Genomic DNA, 15,962 nt, shown 5'->3' with positions numbered 1-15,962 from the left:
CCCGCGCGCAAAGGGCTACTGGGAATCGTAGTTCCTTAGGGAGGGAGACCCGCACAGGCACCAATTCCCTCAGAGAGCGGGAATTCGAGCTAAAAAAAAAAAGTGTGAAGTGGGAGAGTCGAATGTTCACAAACCGCTATAACTTCGCCGCCGCCACAGAAAAACTGAGACAGGAACCCGATTCTTAAGCTCGGCGGCAGCAAAGGGGTTAATAGATATCAGGAGGCTGGAACTGCCATCCGCTGACCCAATCCGGAGCCGGCTCTGCTGCCGTACTTCCGATATGCGTTCCAACGGAAGGCAACAAGAACACGGGGGCGGGGTGTGCGTTTATAAATGTTTCCGCCCTTCCTCCGTGTTTGTTTTGGCTGTTGTCGGTGGCAGTAGAACTCCATTTCCCAGGATCCCGCGCGGCGGTCAGAAGCGGAAGCTCACGTGCTGTGTTTGCTTGTCCTCCGAGAGACGCGACGCGGGTACGGGGAAGAGAAACGGGGTTCCGGGTGGGTTCCCAAGCAGGTAGGGAACGGGCGGGCGGGCGCTCGGTTGTTGCCTGGTTGTTGTTGTTGCTGTTGTTGTTGTGGGGATTGCGGAGGGTGGGGAGTCACCTTCGTTTCTTCACCCCCTCCCTGCTACGAGGCCTGGCTGTGGCTGCCGAGAGGGAAGGGAGCAGTGAGTTCCCTTCAGGGTAGAAACGCCCCCACCCCAGCTGTCGCTATGACAACGCCCCCTCAAGGAAGGGTCGGTCTGCCCCCTCCCTTTGTGTGTGTGTTGAGGGGCGCTTGGACCCCCTGCCCTCTCTCTATGGGAATAAAGGGAGGGGGTCGTTGCTTCTCACCACGTCCACCGTAGCTTGAGATTGGGATACAATTCACTGTTTTTTTCTCTCTCTCTCTGTGTGTATATGTGTGTGTGTGTTTTTAAACATATTTATTTCCATATTTCATTGTGGAAATTACAGTAAGAAAGACAACAGCAATAGCACACTTGAAATTATGATGCAATACGATATGTGGGTATATAAGGTAGTACCATTATCCCAGCAAATGTAAAATTATTAACAAGTCGTTATAATTTTTGTAAATCATTCCAAATTGTTGTTCTATTTATCCACACAGAATCTTATCTAAAAGCAACTGGTTCGTATGTTGCAAGAATTGTCGTATCTTCTGTCCGTTGATCAAAGGGCGTGTAGGAAATCTAGGGTGAGGATACCAGGCTGCTTAACCCACATAATCCCCAACCCCCACGAATCCTTGGGACTGTAAGTTATGCCTTAGGGAGCTATGGTTCCCAGCATCCTTAACACACTACAGTTGCTATCCTAGGATTTTTTTTTGGGGGGGGAGTAATATGCTTTAAATATATACAGTTTGTGCACAGCCTAAAAGAAAAAAGGAAGTGCTTTTTGTCTTATTAAGTGCTGTCCGCTAGTTGCAATGCAATAGTTAGTGGAAGTGTGTTCAGCTAAAGGTGGAGTTAGTTTTATGAAAGCGAATGTTATTTGTTGTTACAACAGTATGATGAACAGATGCAGTGAAGTGTTTCATGTGTCTTGACACTGTGACAGAAGCTTCCTGGATCATCATCCATCAGATAATGATCATTATCATGACTGCTGGGGGTTTTAGTTGGTGTTATTGAATGTTTTTTTATTATTATTGTGATTTGCATTATATGCAAAGTTGTGTGTTTGTTATTAATGCCAAGCTGCTTTGGAAAGGCAATAGTCACAAAAGGCAGCTTAGAAATATCAGAAATAGTAAAGTGGGTTATGGACTGTGAAAGCATATGCAATAATAAATGCATTGGTCTCTATAGTGCCACAGAGTAACTGTTTTCATTGTTAGCGGTTTTTGTATGAGACTAATACAGGTACACTTCTGGAAATTATTATAATGATAAGCAGAAATATATGCTTCCCATCTCACATCCCTCACTTTTGAGGCAAGTTTAGATAGGGCCCTTCTTAATGCACGTCTTATTTGACAGAGCATAAAAGGATAGGCCCCTGCAGTGACAAAATTAAAATTTATCAAAAAGGAAAGATAGGGAGAAAGAAGACAGCATAGAATCTTGGAGGAAGATGGAGGCAGTGGTAAAAATGATCAGACTATGTTTTCAGGAAATTTATTCATAATTTTCAAGTGTCTTACAAACCAGCAAGTTTTTTTTTTTCTTTCTTGGTAAACATGGCACCTCTTATGAAGTAAAAAAAAGACAAGTTCTTGTTTCAAGGAGTTTGCAATTTACATTTTGCACAGTAAATGAATATAGGAAAAGAAGTGAGATTGAGTTGAGGGTAAATAGGAAGAATGAGTGTTCAGTCTAGTTATATCGACTTAAGCTTAGTTTTAGTGGTGAGGTTCAACTGAAGCTTTCGTTGAAAAGATTTTGAGGAAGGATTTAGAAATATTCTGAGGCAACATCACCGAAACAAGCACTTCCTTAATAATTTATCTGGATCCCAGATAGGTAGTAACTGCTTATTTGTGCTGAACAATGCATTCAGGAGCCTGAATTATTGCTAGTGGAAGTATCAGCTACCAAATTTCTGACAGTCGCAAATCTGTTAATTTTTAAATTATATCTCACCTTTTCTCCAATGAACTCAAGGTGGTATATGTGGCCTTTATCCCTGCTGTTATATAAACAAAAAACCACTATGTGATAGGTTTGCCTGTGAGAGAATGACTAGTCCAAAGTCATTTTGTGAGCTTCATGTCTGAGTAGAATTTGAATCTGGGTACAGCCCCCAGTCCTAGTCCAGTCGTTGCACCTGCCAGGGAAATATGGGAAATGTGGAGGAGAAGTTGATAACAATTAGGTGTGATGTGTGACTGACATTCAAAGTGGGCAAGTCCAGCTGAACTTTCAAGGCAAAGTCTGAAGATTCTGAGCAGCAGAAAAACTGACGCTTCTCTACATTTCTGCTTTGAGACTTGTCAGTGTCCACTTTTCTGTGAAACTTCTCTTTGCAGATAAGTGAAGCGCAGAATGGGGTGGGTGGTGGAAATATGTAGCTTATCTTCAGTATTGTCATGGGTACTTTCCCATAGATGTCTGACTTGCACAATCATGCAGCACATCAAATTACAATGGCCCCTGCTAAGCGGACAGAAGGAATTGCATTTTCTCAGCAACAGTATATTGCAGTCTGCTTAAATAATCATGCAACATCTTCCAAACTGAAAAACTTAATTGAGAAGGTAGCATCTGCACCCAGTTCAAGCAATGAGTGGGGACTTTCAGTTGTGCTGAATAAGGGAAAAGGACTGGAAGGAACTTTGGACTTTAGTATGGGTCTAGAACACAAACAAAAGAAAACAAGTGATGTTGGCCAAGCAAAGAGAAGGCATTTAAACTGTTGGGGGAAGCATGCAAGAAAGACCCTTCTTGGCTGGATCAAGTTGAGCAACAGCTGCTGCCTTTAGCAAGATAGGGAGCTAGGAAGTGGTTGGGAGATACCACATTAAACTGTCTCATATTTGTGCGGTTTTGTGCAAGAAGCAGGGTTGAATAAAACCTGGGACTTTTCGAACCTTTTCAACACAAGGTCAACAGCATGGGAAATGGATAGTAATAAAAAAGGCAAAGCTTACACTGAGCAAGTGTGGCTTTTGCCTGTTATATCTAGGAGGTGAGGAGGGTCTTCTAGATCAGATTGTGTGTCTTTTTGCCATGCCCAGGACTTCTGAGCATTCTTGAATACCAGAGCTCCTCTCCTTAAAGCTTTGGCAGAGGGCAAAAATTAATACATCACTTAAAGAGTAGTGAAGGCAGTTTGATTGTTTCTTTGCTGTATTCAAAAATGCTTGCTTTTTCTGTCCTGGAGGCAACGTCTGAAAGCAGCTCTGCAGATTTCCAGCATCGCTTCTAGTTGGCATCTCATTCCACCTGGAGCAGTCTGTATTATTATTGTTTTTAAACTGTACAGTTAATTAAGACTGACAAGACTTAACAATAACAAGGTTAGCTTACTCACCAATCCAGCATTTAACTTGTTGTTCTGTATACATTTATTGCATTAGTTGCAAAGGTACATTCACTTTGAAGGTGAAGTGCTCCTGCCCAACACTCAAAAATATGAGAAAAATAAGAAATTCTTCTAACAGTGTTCTGAAGAACAGGATGATGGTGTGAATTTGGAAACAACATGCTTGAGAAGAACAGTTAAAGTAGACAGTTTAGTCTCACCAGTTTGAAGATGAGCGAGAGGAAAATGTATGCTGAATACCCACAGTGTGGAACGTGAGTGTAGGTGGCACAGAGAAATGTCCATGGTTTTAAGGATGGATGTAATGTGATCTGTAGTTGCAAACTAAGTTAGGTTGGTCCAGGTATAGAGGTACTCAGTGGCTCTCCTACTCTCCCCCCCTTCTTAAAGGAACTGAATTCCAATGGAAACAAATAATGGGAATCTCTGAGCAGCGCTGGAATGTCACTTTAGGTTTGCTCTAGCTTTCAGTGGTTGGAGTTGCAAAACCTTTGGAAAGAGGAATGCTGTGATTGTTCCATGTGGAAATTTTAATGTATGCAGTATCTATAGGAAACTGAAATTTATTCACGATCTAGGGACCCACAGCTCACTGCTCCTATGACTGCTTCTTTGTTTGAGTTTTCCTTTCTGTGCCAGATGTTTGGTTCCATAAGCATCTTGAGGTGGTCAGGTGGCTAGTTGGATTGAATCATGTGCTCCTTTGCTTACCAACACACACACACACACACACACACACACACACACACACACACACACAATCACTGGGGATGACCTGGTGTTTTGTTCCTGCCATGGGGTGACTGAGAACTGTTGTTGAAACTGGAATAGCACTGCTTCGTATTTGCCACTGGTAGGCATGTAATTGACATTAGTTGCAGGCTATAAATTCCTTTGTAGGCCAGTTGAAGTGTCACATATATTCACATTTTTCATAGGGAGCTTTAGAGTCAATACTTTGTGGACAAAAGCCAGTATTAATTTAATCCTTAAAAAGTAGACTTTGTGGGGAAGTTTCTAGGTCAACAAATATGAGTTTGAGCAGATTAAGGCATAACATGTAAATTTGTGTCCTCCCGACTAGTTAATATGTACGATGATGTGGTATTTACTGTACACTGAGTTGGACCTTGCACTTGCCTGTAAATATACATAATTGAGCATCTGCACCATGAAAGTTGCAGAAAAATTCTCTGCATGTCTCAAGGATGAACAATACTGAGCTAGATGGACAGACCCCTTTCTTGTTTACCTCCCCCAGGCAGGAGTTCTTGGTGTGTGTAGAGGAACCTACTAATAACCCACTACTGTGTGAAACATGACCTCCACATAGCACCAGTAACATGTGAACAAACCTCTTAAAAGACCTGGAGAGGACTTTGTTTAGTTATACAGTACAACCTGCAATGGAATGACAACATGTGACTCTCATTTAAGGCAATATGCCATATGCATTTATGTTACTCAAAACAATTCTAAAAAGGGCAGTATGCCAATCACTTTCAGATTCCCTCAAATACTTAGAAGAGTTCTTGCAGAGAACTCAGAAAGTCCTTAGTCAAACTCCACTTGGATTGCCACATAGGCAAGGATTATCAAATAGAATGATGCTCTGTGGGGCTGTTGCCTTTCGTTTTACTTGAATGGTGCCTAGCGCCAGCTCTCTTCAATAGAGGTGTCTGCAGGTCTGAGCATCTTCTTCCTCCTCCTTCCATCTGCAGTAACAATGATGTTCTCATTTTGGTCCCCTATCCCTTGTGTCCTGCAAGAACTATCAATTTCAGAATACAAAGCTCTTAGGAGTGAATGCAAATGATGCAGACTTTGGGTGAGGGGAAAGGGGGGGAAATAATTGTTGCAAGCAGCTCTTGTGATGTTGCTTATCTAAAATGTGGATTTCTGCCGATGATAGTTAAAACCGGCTGTGGTTTGCAAGATATCTGAAAAGTGCGGAACCACCAATGCTTTGTTGCTGTGTGTTTCTTTTGCTCTTGGCTGCACACTTAAGAAGATGGGGCAGCGGCTGAGGTGTGTGTGTGTGTGTGTGTGTGTGTGTGTGTGTGCGCTTTGCTCTGATAGGCAAAAGTTTTCTTACGCTTTTTTTCTTTTCTTTTTTTTTTTTGCTTTTTAGCCAGCCGACAGCCATGGCTATCCTGTTTGCAGTTGTAGCCAGAGGCTCCACGATCCTGGCCAAACACGCCTGGTGTGGAGGAAACTTCCTGGAGGTGACGGAGCAGATCCTGGCCAAAATACCCTCTGAGAACAACAAACTCACCTACTCCCATGGAAAGTGAGTACTACTCTAGGGAGAAAGGAAATGGCAGGGTGGGAGAAATGGATCTGTTGCAGATGAGGAAATAAAGTGGGATGGGATGGTGGTGGTTGCTCATGAAAAGCTTGGTGTGATGGTCTCAGGTATTATGTTGCTGATCTAGGAATGCTTCCCAGATCCATTCTGTTATGTTCTCCAACTAGAGCAGTGGTTAGGGGCAGGCCTGCCTTGATCAGTATATGACCGTGTGATTATCTAGCAGCACTGGAACAAATCACCTAAAGAGGAGACTCCTTTCATGAACTACTGTTCTCAGTTCTGTCTCCTGGAGTTTTGAATCTGCTTACTTTTTGTAAACATAAATGTTATTTAATCAAAGAGAATTGATGCTATCAATATCTCAAGGACCACCTCTCTCCATATGAATCTGCCTGGACCTTGAGATCATCCTCTGAGGCCCTTTTTATGTGCCACCTCCATGAGATGTCCAGAGGAAGGCAACACGAGAAGGGACCTTTTCTGCAGTAGCTCCATGTTTGTGGAATACTCCTCCCAGAGAGATTTGACTGGTGCCTCCGTAATAAATGTTTAGGCGCCAGGCAGAAATGTTCCCTTTAACCAGGCCTTTGGCTAATTAACTTCCAATACCATTTTAGTTGTGTTGTGGGAGGGGGGGTTGCTAAAAAATATTGTTCTTATTTTTAATCTGCATTTTGTGTTCTTTTATATTATAATTTTATGTTGTGAACCGCCTTGAGATCTACAGATGAAAAGTGGCCTACTGCTATTACTATTACTATTACTATTACTATTACTACTACTACTACTACTACTACTAATAATAATAATAATAATAATAATACATTATTGCAGGGGTGGGGAATATCAGGCCTGGGGGCCAAATATAGCCCTAAGGGCTGTCCCCAGGCCATGCCTCTCACAAGCCCTGCTTCACACTCTTCTTGAGTGTTTTTGCCTGGCTGGAACAGGTCCTTCAACTCTGATAATGTCTCTTGCCTACCTGAATGGAGGAGGGAGAGTAGTGTGTGTAGAAGCCTACTCTATAAATGTAAAATTTACATGTATTGCTCCCCACATGTTTGCCTCTGGCTGCACGCACCAATAGCATGCAACCCTGGAAGTTGGCTTGGAAGGAAATACGGCCCTTAGGCAGAAAACAGTTTCCGGGCACAAATAAAAGTGTTGGTGCTGACCTTTAAAGCCCTGAGCGGCTTTTGGCCCTGTATACCTGAAGGGGCATCTCTACCCCAATCATTCAGCCTCTACACTAAGGTCCTTCTCCGAGGGTCTTCTGGTGCTTCCCTCACTGTGAGAAGTAAACTTACAGGGAGAAGGCAAATTCGGCAGTGGCGCCTGCCCTGTGGAATGCCCTCCCACCAGATGTCAGGGAGATAAAGAACTGCGCAACTTTAGGCAGCCCTGTATAGGGAAGTTGTTTAATGTTTAATGTTTTATTGTGTTTTTCATTTTTGTGGGGAGCTGCCTAGAGTGACTGGGGCGGCTCAGTCAGATGGGCAACAACTACTACTTCTTCTTCTTCTTCTTCTTCTTCTTCTTCTTCTTCTTCTTCTTCTTCTTCTTTCCCACCCCTGCATTATTGTAGACGAGTTTGTATTCATGTGATTTAATTCAAACACATGAGGGAAGTTGCACTATCCACAGTTCTTACAGAGAACTATAAATGGTTGGGTTTCTCATTCTGTTGAAGTCTTCTCATGATCTCCTACCTTCCCAACTACCAGTTTACTGATTGAGTCCAGGAAATGCTTTGATGTAAAATAGCACTGTTCCATGATTGATGCCAAGTAGGTGTGCCCCACCTCAGGATGGGAGTTCTAACTTCTGTATGAAATGAAAATGTGCTAGCAATAGCTTTGCCTGCTTGGATCCATGTTGGAAAGGTGGCTATGTTTGACGTTTCTGCTTTGTGTTTTGTGCTATTCAGTAATGGCTTTTGCACCATGTGAATATAGCTTTGTTTTCAGGTAATTTTGTTTTCAAGTTTTCTCCATGTTTTGAGGAATTGGTTGGCTGTCTTGTCTTTGAGACATTGAATTAATGGGGTCTGGTTGCCAGCAGAAGAAATTTTTTAATGTACGAATTTAGTGCAAACTTAGACCTGTGTGCTTGAAATGCCATTGAGTGTATGGCAACATATGGCCTAGTAGCTGTTATGTCATAATCTATACCCACCTACTTCTTTAAACATGGTTCTGGTATCTTGTCTTCCTCTAGCTATCTGTTTCACTACATCTGCCAGGACCGGATTATATACCTCTGCATCACTGATGATGTAAGTATGTAGGACAAAAAATGTATTTCTGTGCTCTTTAAAGGTGATTGCTGGAAATGCCCACTGGGGCCCAAATACTGTAGAGTTGCTACATATCTTCATTACGTAGAGCAAGGTCTAGACCAGCAGTGGCTATCCTATGGCCTTCCACATGTTGTTGGACTACAACTCTCGGCATCACTGACTCTTAGCCATGGTAGCTGGGGCTGGTGGGAAATGAAGTCCATCAGCATCTGGAAGGCCACAGGTTAGTCACCCCTGGGCTGGATCTTATTTTACACACTGAATATATGTAGCAACACCGCCCCTGCAGTGCAATCCAGGCCTTGTAGTTAAGGTTTAAGAAGTGTGCATACTTGGCTGCATGAAAAAATATTGGCCCTTTTCCCACCTGCAGCTTCTTCCCCTCCAGCTGTCATCTCTATCTAGGTCTTTGCAGGCTTACTTGCTTGTGTCTTGTTTGCATTGAAGACTAGTGGCTAGTGAGAGAATTTGCTTTTGCTTTGTACCCTATCTTTCTGCTTTAAATAACTTTCTGGCAATTTTTGCTGTGACAGTGTTCTTAGGTTATTTTGTTTGGAGAACAAAAGTTGTTGTGGGCCCCATCTTCCAGCAGTGCCCAACCAGGTGCCCCTGTGGTTTGTCCCCAGCACCTCCTGTTTAGATATACCTTGGTTTACGAACTTAATCCATTCCAGAAGTCCCTTCTTAAACCAAAGCATTCTTAAACCAAGTTGCACTTTCCTATAGCAGCGGGGGACTCAATTTACAAATGGAACACACTCAACAAGAAACAAAACATATTCTGCTTCCAAGGCAAAGTTCACAAACCAAAACACCTACTTCCGGGTTTGTAGCGCTCTTAATCCAAGTTGTTCATGAAGCTGTTCTTAAACCAAGGTACCACTGTACTGCCCAAGTACACTGAGTTTCTGTTTTGCAGTCACAGTTCATAGCTATCAATGCACCTATCCTAAGTGCATTTGTTGCTCTGATGAATTTGTTCTCCTTTTAGGACTTTGAGCGTTCCAGAGCTTTCACGTTCCTGAATGAAATCAAGAAGCGGTTTCAGACTACCTATGGCTCCCGTGCACAAACAGCTCTGCCATATGCCATGAACAGCGAGTTTTCCAGTGTTCTGGCTGCACAGCTGGTGAGGTTCATTGATGTCTGTCTGCTGGACACTGCATTCAACTATAGAGCACCTGATGTTGGGGAATAGGTCTGTGCTTGGCTAATTATCCTGTGGCAAGATCAGGGCCTCCCCAGGCTTCTAATACTGGTGACACACTTCTTTTATTTAAAATTGGCAGTGAATTTTTATTCAACCTCAAAAGATAGCTTCTTTGCATGCATTACAGTAAAAGGGGGTAAACTCTGCTCTTAGAAGAACATGCACCGTTGTGTTTCTGAGGAAGAGTCTTGGATTCTGCCTTTCCACCTCCAGAACTGAGGTGCTCAAGGTAGCTTAACATAAAGAATTAATAAAAACAATACAGCAGTCTTTTAGATCAAGAATTGTAGGCAAACCCATAAAAAGTGAAAAAGCAGTAACTGACCTAAAGTTAACACTGAAAAGAACTGAGACAAAAACAAGGAGAATCCTATGCAGCAGACAAATTGAAAGCATGCAGCAAAAGAAGCCATTCAAGGCGATGGCAGAACTCTGAAGTAGGAACCTCATGAAATTATCTTGGAGCTCATATGGTTTCATTGTTTGTGTAGTTATTTAAGTGTAGTAGCTTAAGCTATTAAGGACAATGACTGACTCATTGAATTGCACCTATAAATGAACAAGTAGGTAGCGTGATTAGTACAGTTTGGGAATAGCATGCTCCCCAAACCTGAGTACAGTCAGAACACTTGCAGAGCATTTTGGACTGGTTGATGATCTTCATGGGTAGCCCCATAGAGGGTATGTTGACATTAATTCAGCCCAGCTGTAACAAAGGCATGTGTGACTTTTGCAAGCTCCATGATCTTCAGGGTTAGGCACAGCTGGCACAACATTCAAACCTGAGCAAAAGTATTCTGGCTACTGTCATTGCTTGGACATCAGGAGCACTCCCAACCTGATATTTCAGTGGAAATCCAATCCAAAACAGGCATCACCCTATCATTGGGTTGGTTGGACCTCAGATGGAGAGCATTTCTATTTTGTCCTGATTGCAGTAACTTGTGCAGCAATGCTTTAAGCAGATTCTTCTGTTGGTTGGTATTCCGGACTTATGGTGCTAGTCTGCCCTGAAACATAGCTTAGGAATTTTGGGGCTAAATGCTGAGTAGATAAATCTCAGATCAGCCAGTAGAGGGAAACCTTATTTAAGTTACAGTACTGGGAAGCACAGAGATGAATTGTTCTGAGGGCTGAAGAAGCAACTAAAGTGGAGCTGAGGGTCACCCTGCCCAGCTCTTAATGCTGAGGATAGTTCCTTTTATGAGAGGATCCCGTTGGACTTTTCAGATTGCTCTACAGAGACTTTACTTTCTCTTGCTTCAAATTAAGCAAGAACCAGAAATTCGTTACATCTGCTCTTCCTTTCATGCAGAAGTACCACTCAGAGAACAAGGGCCCTGACCAGGTGGCAGAGACACAGGCCCAGGTGGACGAGCTGAAAGGGATCATGGTCCGCAACATAGGTATTGTAGCGCTCATTGGCATAAAGATGGTGCAAGGTCCTGCATGTGTACTGAGGATGAAACGGCTTGGGTGTGATGAGAGTCCCTTTCTTGCAGTAGCATAGCTGTGCTTCTGCCTGGACCTTGCTTTGTTGTGGGAAAGATCAGTATGGGAAAGGAGGGATGGCTCTCTGTGTTGGCTGTCACACTCTTGCACAGCTCTTGTACAGCTGACTCACCTGGCAAAAAGGTTGCATAGGACAAAATACAAGCTGCTTGTTCTACTTGCAGTCTGCCATCGCCCTGAACCTGGCATGGAGCTGACCCTTATGCTGCTAGCCCCTTTGCCTTGTGCTCTGCTGTTGCAGATCTTGCTCTGAGGTAGGGTAAAACCCACCACATACCTGCCCCAGAGATCAAGAGTACAATGCCCATGCAGTCGGCCTCTGTTTGCGGTCTTGAGGGTAAGCCGCCTGTTTAGCTAACAGCAGGAAAGGAGGCGTTTCCTCCCCATTGGATTCTCACTGTAGCCTTTCTTCATCCCAGATCTGGTGGCCCAAAGGGGAGAAAAGCTGGAGTTGCTGATAGACAAAACTGAAAATCTTGTGGATTCGGTAAGTTCTGGAATTGGCGGGGGAATTGGCTGGGTTTTTAGGGTACGTATAACACGCATGCAAAAAAAAGGCAGGATTAAAAGGGAAGACTTCCCAGCTCTCAGGCTTTTGCTGTTTCCATCTTAAGAAAATGCTTTGAAAGAAGTAGCATACAGATGTGGGGCTGGGAGTTGAGCAAATCGGGTGATGCTTTTTCTCAGAGCAGCCACTCCTTAGAACATACGTTGCATGTTCTCAGGTCACACAAAACCTTCTAACCTAGGTGTTCAGAACAAAATTAGTTAATGTTTGATAGGATGCTGTTTAACCTAGCAGAACTTTAGCTTGGCAGACCAAAACAGCAGAGTGGAGGTTGCCAGCTGCTGTCCTTGGATAGCTAGACCCTCCATAGTCCAAGTGTAAATTAGAAATGTGTGTTCGGAAATAAAACAAGAGAAGTGAAGAGTGGGTGCATTTTGAGGATTTCTCTAAAGCCCAGGCTAGACCAAGACAGTGTAATGACCCCCCTCATGCCAGAATTTATCCTGGTGCTAGGCTGTTTTTTTGTCCTATGTGAAAAGCAAGTTGAGGGTGAGAAAGCCATTCCATGGTGCACAGTAGGAAGAGATTGAGAACATTATCTGTTCAGGGCATAGGAAATTATCACAAGGATCAGAAAAGAAGAACCAGACTAATGAACAGAATCACTTTTTGCTGTAATTTGTGAATGGATTATAGATTCCCAAGTGGAGTTCAAATTCTCCAGTGTGCAAAACAGGGCCCAATAAATGGTTCTGACCCTGAGACCAGGTGCTTCTAATGGTTGAGGCATCTTTCTGGGGGGAGTGATCCTTGCAGAAGGGTTGCTTATTCTAGGGGAGAGTAATGACAACTAGACCTGCTTAAATGTTCATTTGAGTGTATTGGAAGCAAATTAAAACTTGCCTATTCTTATATGTTGAGGCTGAATTGCAAAACCAAGTAATAGCTGGGCAAGCTTTGCAGGGGGGTGCAGTGTTCAAAACTCACACTGTTATAGGCACATTTAGTGGCTGAATTTCATTAGCACTAGCAGTTTCTGAGCTCTGGGTGCAGTACTGCACCTAAGATTTCAGATTAAAACTGCAGAGTGGAAGGAGGAGCTTTTTCTGTCTCCCCACTTCCAGCTACTCTCTGAAGACTGGAGAAGAGACCCTCTCATAATATTTTAGCTGTACGTAGTTTATTCAGTTTAGCTTTGTATTCTTGTTATAAAAAAGCATGCCTAGACATTCCGTTGTTGCACCCATAACCTAGGATTTAGCTCCTAGCTTTCACATCTCAGTTTCTAACACTGGGGGCATGGCTAGGGAGAAACTGGCATGGACTTTTACAAAAGGCTAAGATGGTGTTGGATGTCTGATAGCATGCATCTCGTCTGTGCTTTTCCCATAGTCCGTCACTTTCAAAACAACCAGCAGAAACCTGGCTAGAGCGATGTGCATGAAGAACCTCAAGCTCACCATCATAATCACCATAGTATCCATTGTAAGTTGTTGTTCACATCAGACATTTGGGGGGGGGGGTTACACTTGAGTCTAGATCTCGGTGTAAAATTAAATAAACTGATGTTTACCTCTGTCCTGCACTGCAAATGTGAATTCTTGGGGTATTCTGTGTAGTCGTTTACAGTACTTTTCCCTCCTTGTGGCTGGTGCCCTTTATCTCTCTCCTATGCCCCCATTCTTTCCAGGCCTTTTGGAAGGAACGTTATAGCTAGGATGAATTAAGCAATAGGTCTGTATAATTCTGAGTGCCTTTGGTATCCTTAAACTCCTGGATTCCAGTATTTTACTTTTTGTCCAGAAGTGACAAATATGGCCTTTGAACAGCCACCCCCCAAGCAAGAGGGAAACTTAAGGCAACCTTGGTTGAAATGTAGAGTGGCTCTCTTTACAGCTATTGGGCAGTGTGCACATTTTGTCATGCACACTAAAGTGACTATCTTCTCCACAGGTCATAATTTACATCATTGTGTCAGCTGCTTGTGGTGGGCTCTCGTGGCCAAATTGTGTCCACAAGTAGCTGTTGGAACACGTCTACATGAGAGCACACGTGAGCAAGAATTTCTGAAGGAACGACCCTCATAAAACAAACATGGACCTCCTTGCTCTTCATCCTTCCAGGACACTCAGGTCTTTTTGCCTTATCACCCCAAAAGGGCCTGTGTGGGACCCCAAGCCAGAGGGAGGCATCTTTCTTTTAAAGCTACCTACTTGAAGGGAGTTTTGTCTTTTAATTGCAAGGCTTCCCAAGAGGTAAGGAAAGTGGTTGACATTGGGAGGGTCTAAACATACTTCTGTATTACCATGCTTTGCACTTTACTGTCCTGATTCCTGGGAGGAGGGGAGAGCTGATGGTCATTTGTCCTGTTCATCCTTTGGCCCTTGAGGGGGCAATGTGGGTGGGACCACCAAAGCCAATGGGTTCCTGTTTACATACCGTAGCCCAGATGCATGTGATCAGCTCCTCCCACAATTGCTTTCCCAGTGGTGCCTTTCCTAAACTCATGTCAGGCTGTGACTTGTCCTTGGAGGAGCCTCCTGTGGCCACCTGATGTGCACACTGGTGGGCTCTGCTTTGTGACTTGGGTGATTGCCAAGTGTGTAATGTTTCGATGTTGCTGTAATGTATCTGCTCTGTAGTGTTAAGTGTTTTTTCTCTTGCTTGGTTTGGAATGTTTTCAGTCTGGAAAAAGTGCTCGGCTCAGGCTCCACCTGCAGGGTCAGTGAGAAGGGCTAAAATATTGCTCCAGTGAACAAAGCCCTGTAACAGAGCACTTGCACAATGCACAACATAGGCTATTAGTCAACTTGATTATGAATGGGGTAGGGTGGAGAGGGGAGGGTTCTTAACAGGCAATGAGTAAAGTCAGATGACAGGCCAGAAAACAACACAGAGATCTTCTTCTGCTGATCTAGGGGAGGGGCAGGGGGAAGGCTGAAAAGAACTGCTTAAGGCTTACTCAAAATTCCCATGGAATCGACCCATCAAGTACTTTCTCTCCCCCTAGCCCCCCCCCCACACTCCTGTCATGCATTGCCCTAATTGCATACAGGAGTTTCACATCATTGTCAGCTGCTGGTAGATTGCGCAAATGCAATTGGATGCCATTTCAAAGCTTGTATGCATGCTGAGTGCACTCCTGGACACTTTGGAGTGATTTTTGTGGCAGACTCTACCTGGGAGCTAAAGCTTCTATGGGATCTTGCACTAAAAATATAGGGCTGCTGTTTGAAATGTTGGTGGGCAAGGCAAGATTGCAGTCCCAATGGGATACTCTACATATGCTGCCCCAAGACCTCAAACTGACAAGATACTTTGGCTGTCTTCATCCTTGTGTGTTGGGAGTATAGGACAAGAACAAATTATATAGGAAATGGACACTGATTTGTGCTGGTTACAGCAGCCACAGGACATTTAAACGTTCCTCCTCCCCAGATTTATATGCTACTGAAGAACTGAAGCAACTCCCTAAAGTAGGGTGGCACTTTGCCACTCCCTCTGTGCTGTTCTTTTACTAATGCTTTTTTTCTGTAATGAGATAATTTTCAACAGCAACATAGGTGAGTGTTGCTTTATGCCCTATCCACTGTGCTGCAGAAGTTGGGCTATCCTGGGCATGTCCTCACTTGCCAGGGCCTGCTATCTGAGAAGGGCTCCCCTAATATTTTTTCCAGGCACATGTCAATGTTCACTTAATTGTGCATGTTTCAGAATTAGTTGGTAGCAGTTAATTTTCTTATTTTTGTTGCCTTTATGTAAAACCTTTAAGAGAAACAGCTTCTTCCTGTTTTAAAATTACACTGATGCATTGTAAAATAAAGTTAATCTGTTTGAATAAACCTGTTGTACAAATAATTGATGTGAACCTTTGCGGGGGAGCTTACTGTTTTCCTTGAATGACATTAAAAATCTTAGAAACGTAATATGGGATCATCTCAGCTGTAGGTAGTGCATTGAGAAAGGGAATGTGTATGGTAGATATATGTGGAAGTCACACAGTATGTTAAAACGCTTCTGAGGAACTTTCACTGTATTCTGTATCTCTCTGGCTTGAGACTTCATGAAAGGCAGAATATAAATAACATACTGCGCAAGCTGGTAGTGTTGTAGAACTATATTGTAGAC

At 43.4% G+C, this 15,962-nt stretch overlaps 1 protein-coding gene across 4 annotated transcripts; it reads left to right on the top strand.

The window, feature by feature from the left end:
- The first annotated feature begins 334 nt into the window (after positions 1-334).
- VAMP7 (vesicle associated membrane protein 7) lies at positions 335-15,676 on the top strand. 4 transcript variants are annotated; one of them, XM_081180205.1, is made up of 9 exons: positions 403-516; positions 1,116-1,202; positions 6,126-6,284; positions 8,523-8,580; positions 9,596-9,733; positions 11,130-11,220; positions 11,746-11,813; positions 13,227-13,319; positions 13,788-15,676. In XM_081180205.1, the coding sequence occupies exons 3-9, from the start codon at positions 6,139-6,141 to the stop codon at positions 13,854-13,856; spliced, it is 663 nt and encodes a 220-aa protein (XP_081036331.1). In that variant the 5' UTR covers positions 403-516; positions 1,116-1,202; positions 6,126-6,138; the 3' UTR covers positions 13,857-15,676. The 4 variants fall into 4 exon arrangements, with proteins under 4 accessions (XP_081036334.1, XP_081036332.1, XP_081036331.1 ...); XM_081180208.1 differs by lacking the exon at positions 1,116-1,202 and having other exon boundaries at positions 335-473; XM_081180206.1 differs by lacking the exon at positions 1,116-1,202 and having other exon boundaries at positions 366-516.
- The last annotated feature ends 286 nt before the right edge of the window (positions 15,677-15,962 follow it).

The sequence above is a fragment of the Podarcis bocagei genome, assembly GCF_964188305.1.
Source record: "Podarcis bocagei genome assembly, chromosome: Z".
NCBI classification, from domain to species: Eukaryota; Metazoa; Chordata; class Lepidosauria; order Squamata; family Lacertidae; genus Podarcis; species Podarcis bocagei.
This window is presented reverse-complemented; position numbering and strand designations above follow the sequence as displayed.

Bases quoted from the DNA above. Each gene is read 5' to 3' on its own strand.
- VAMP7 (XM_081180208.1), top strand. From the start codon at position 6,139: ATGGCTATCCTGTTTGCAGTTGTAGCCAGAGGCTCCACGATCCTGGCC. The intron at 8,581-9,595 runs GTAAGTATGTAG...TTCTCCTTTTAG, and splicing joins ACCTCTGCATCACTGATGAT to GACTTTGAGCGTTCCAGAGC. The intron at 11,814-13,226 runs GTAAGTTCTGGA...CTTTTCCCATAG, and splicing joins CTGAAAATCTTGTGGATTCG to TCCGTCACTTTCAAAACAAC.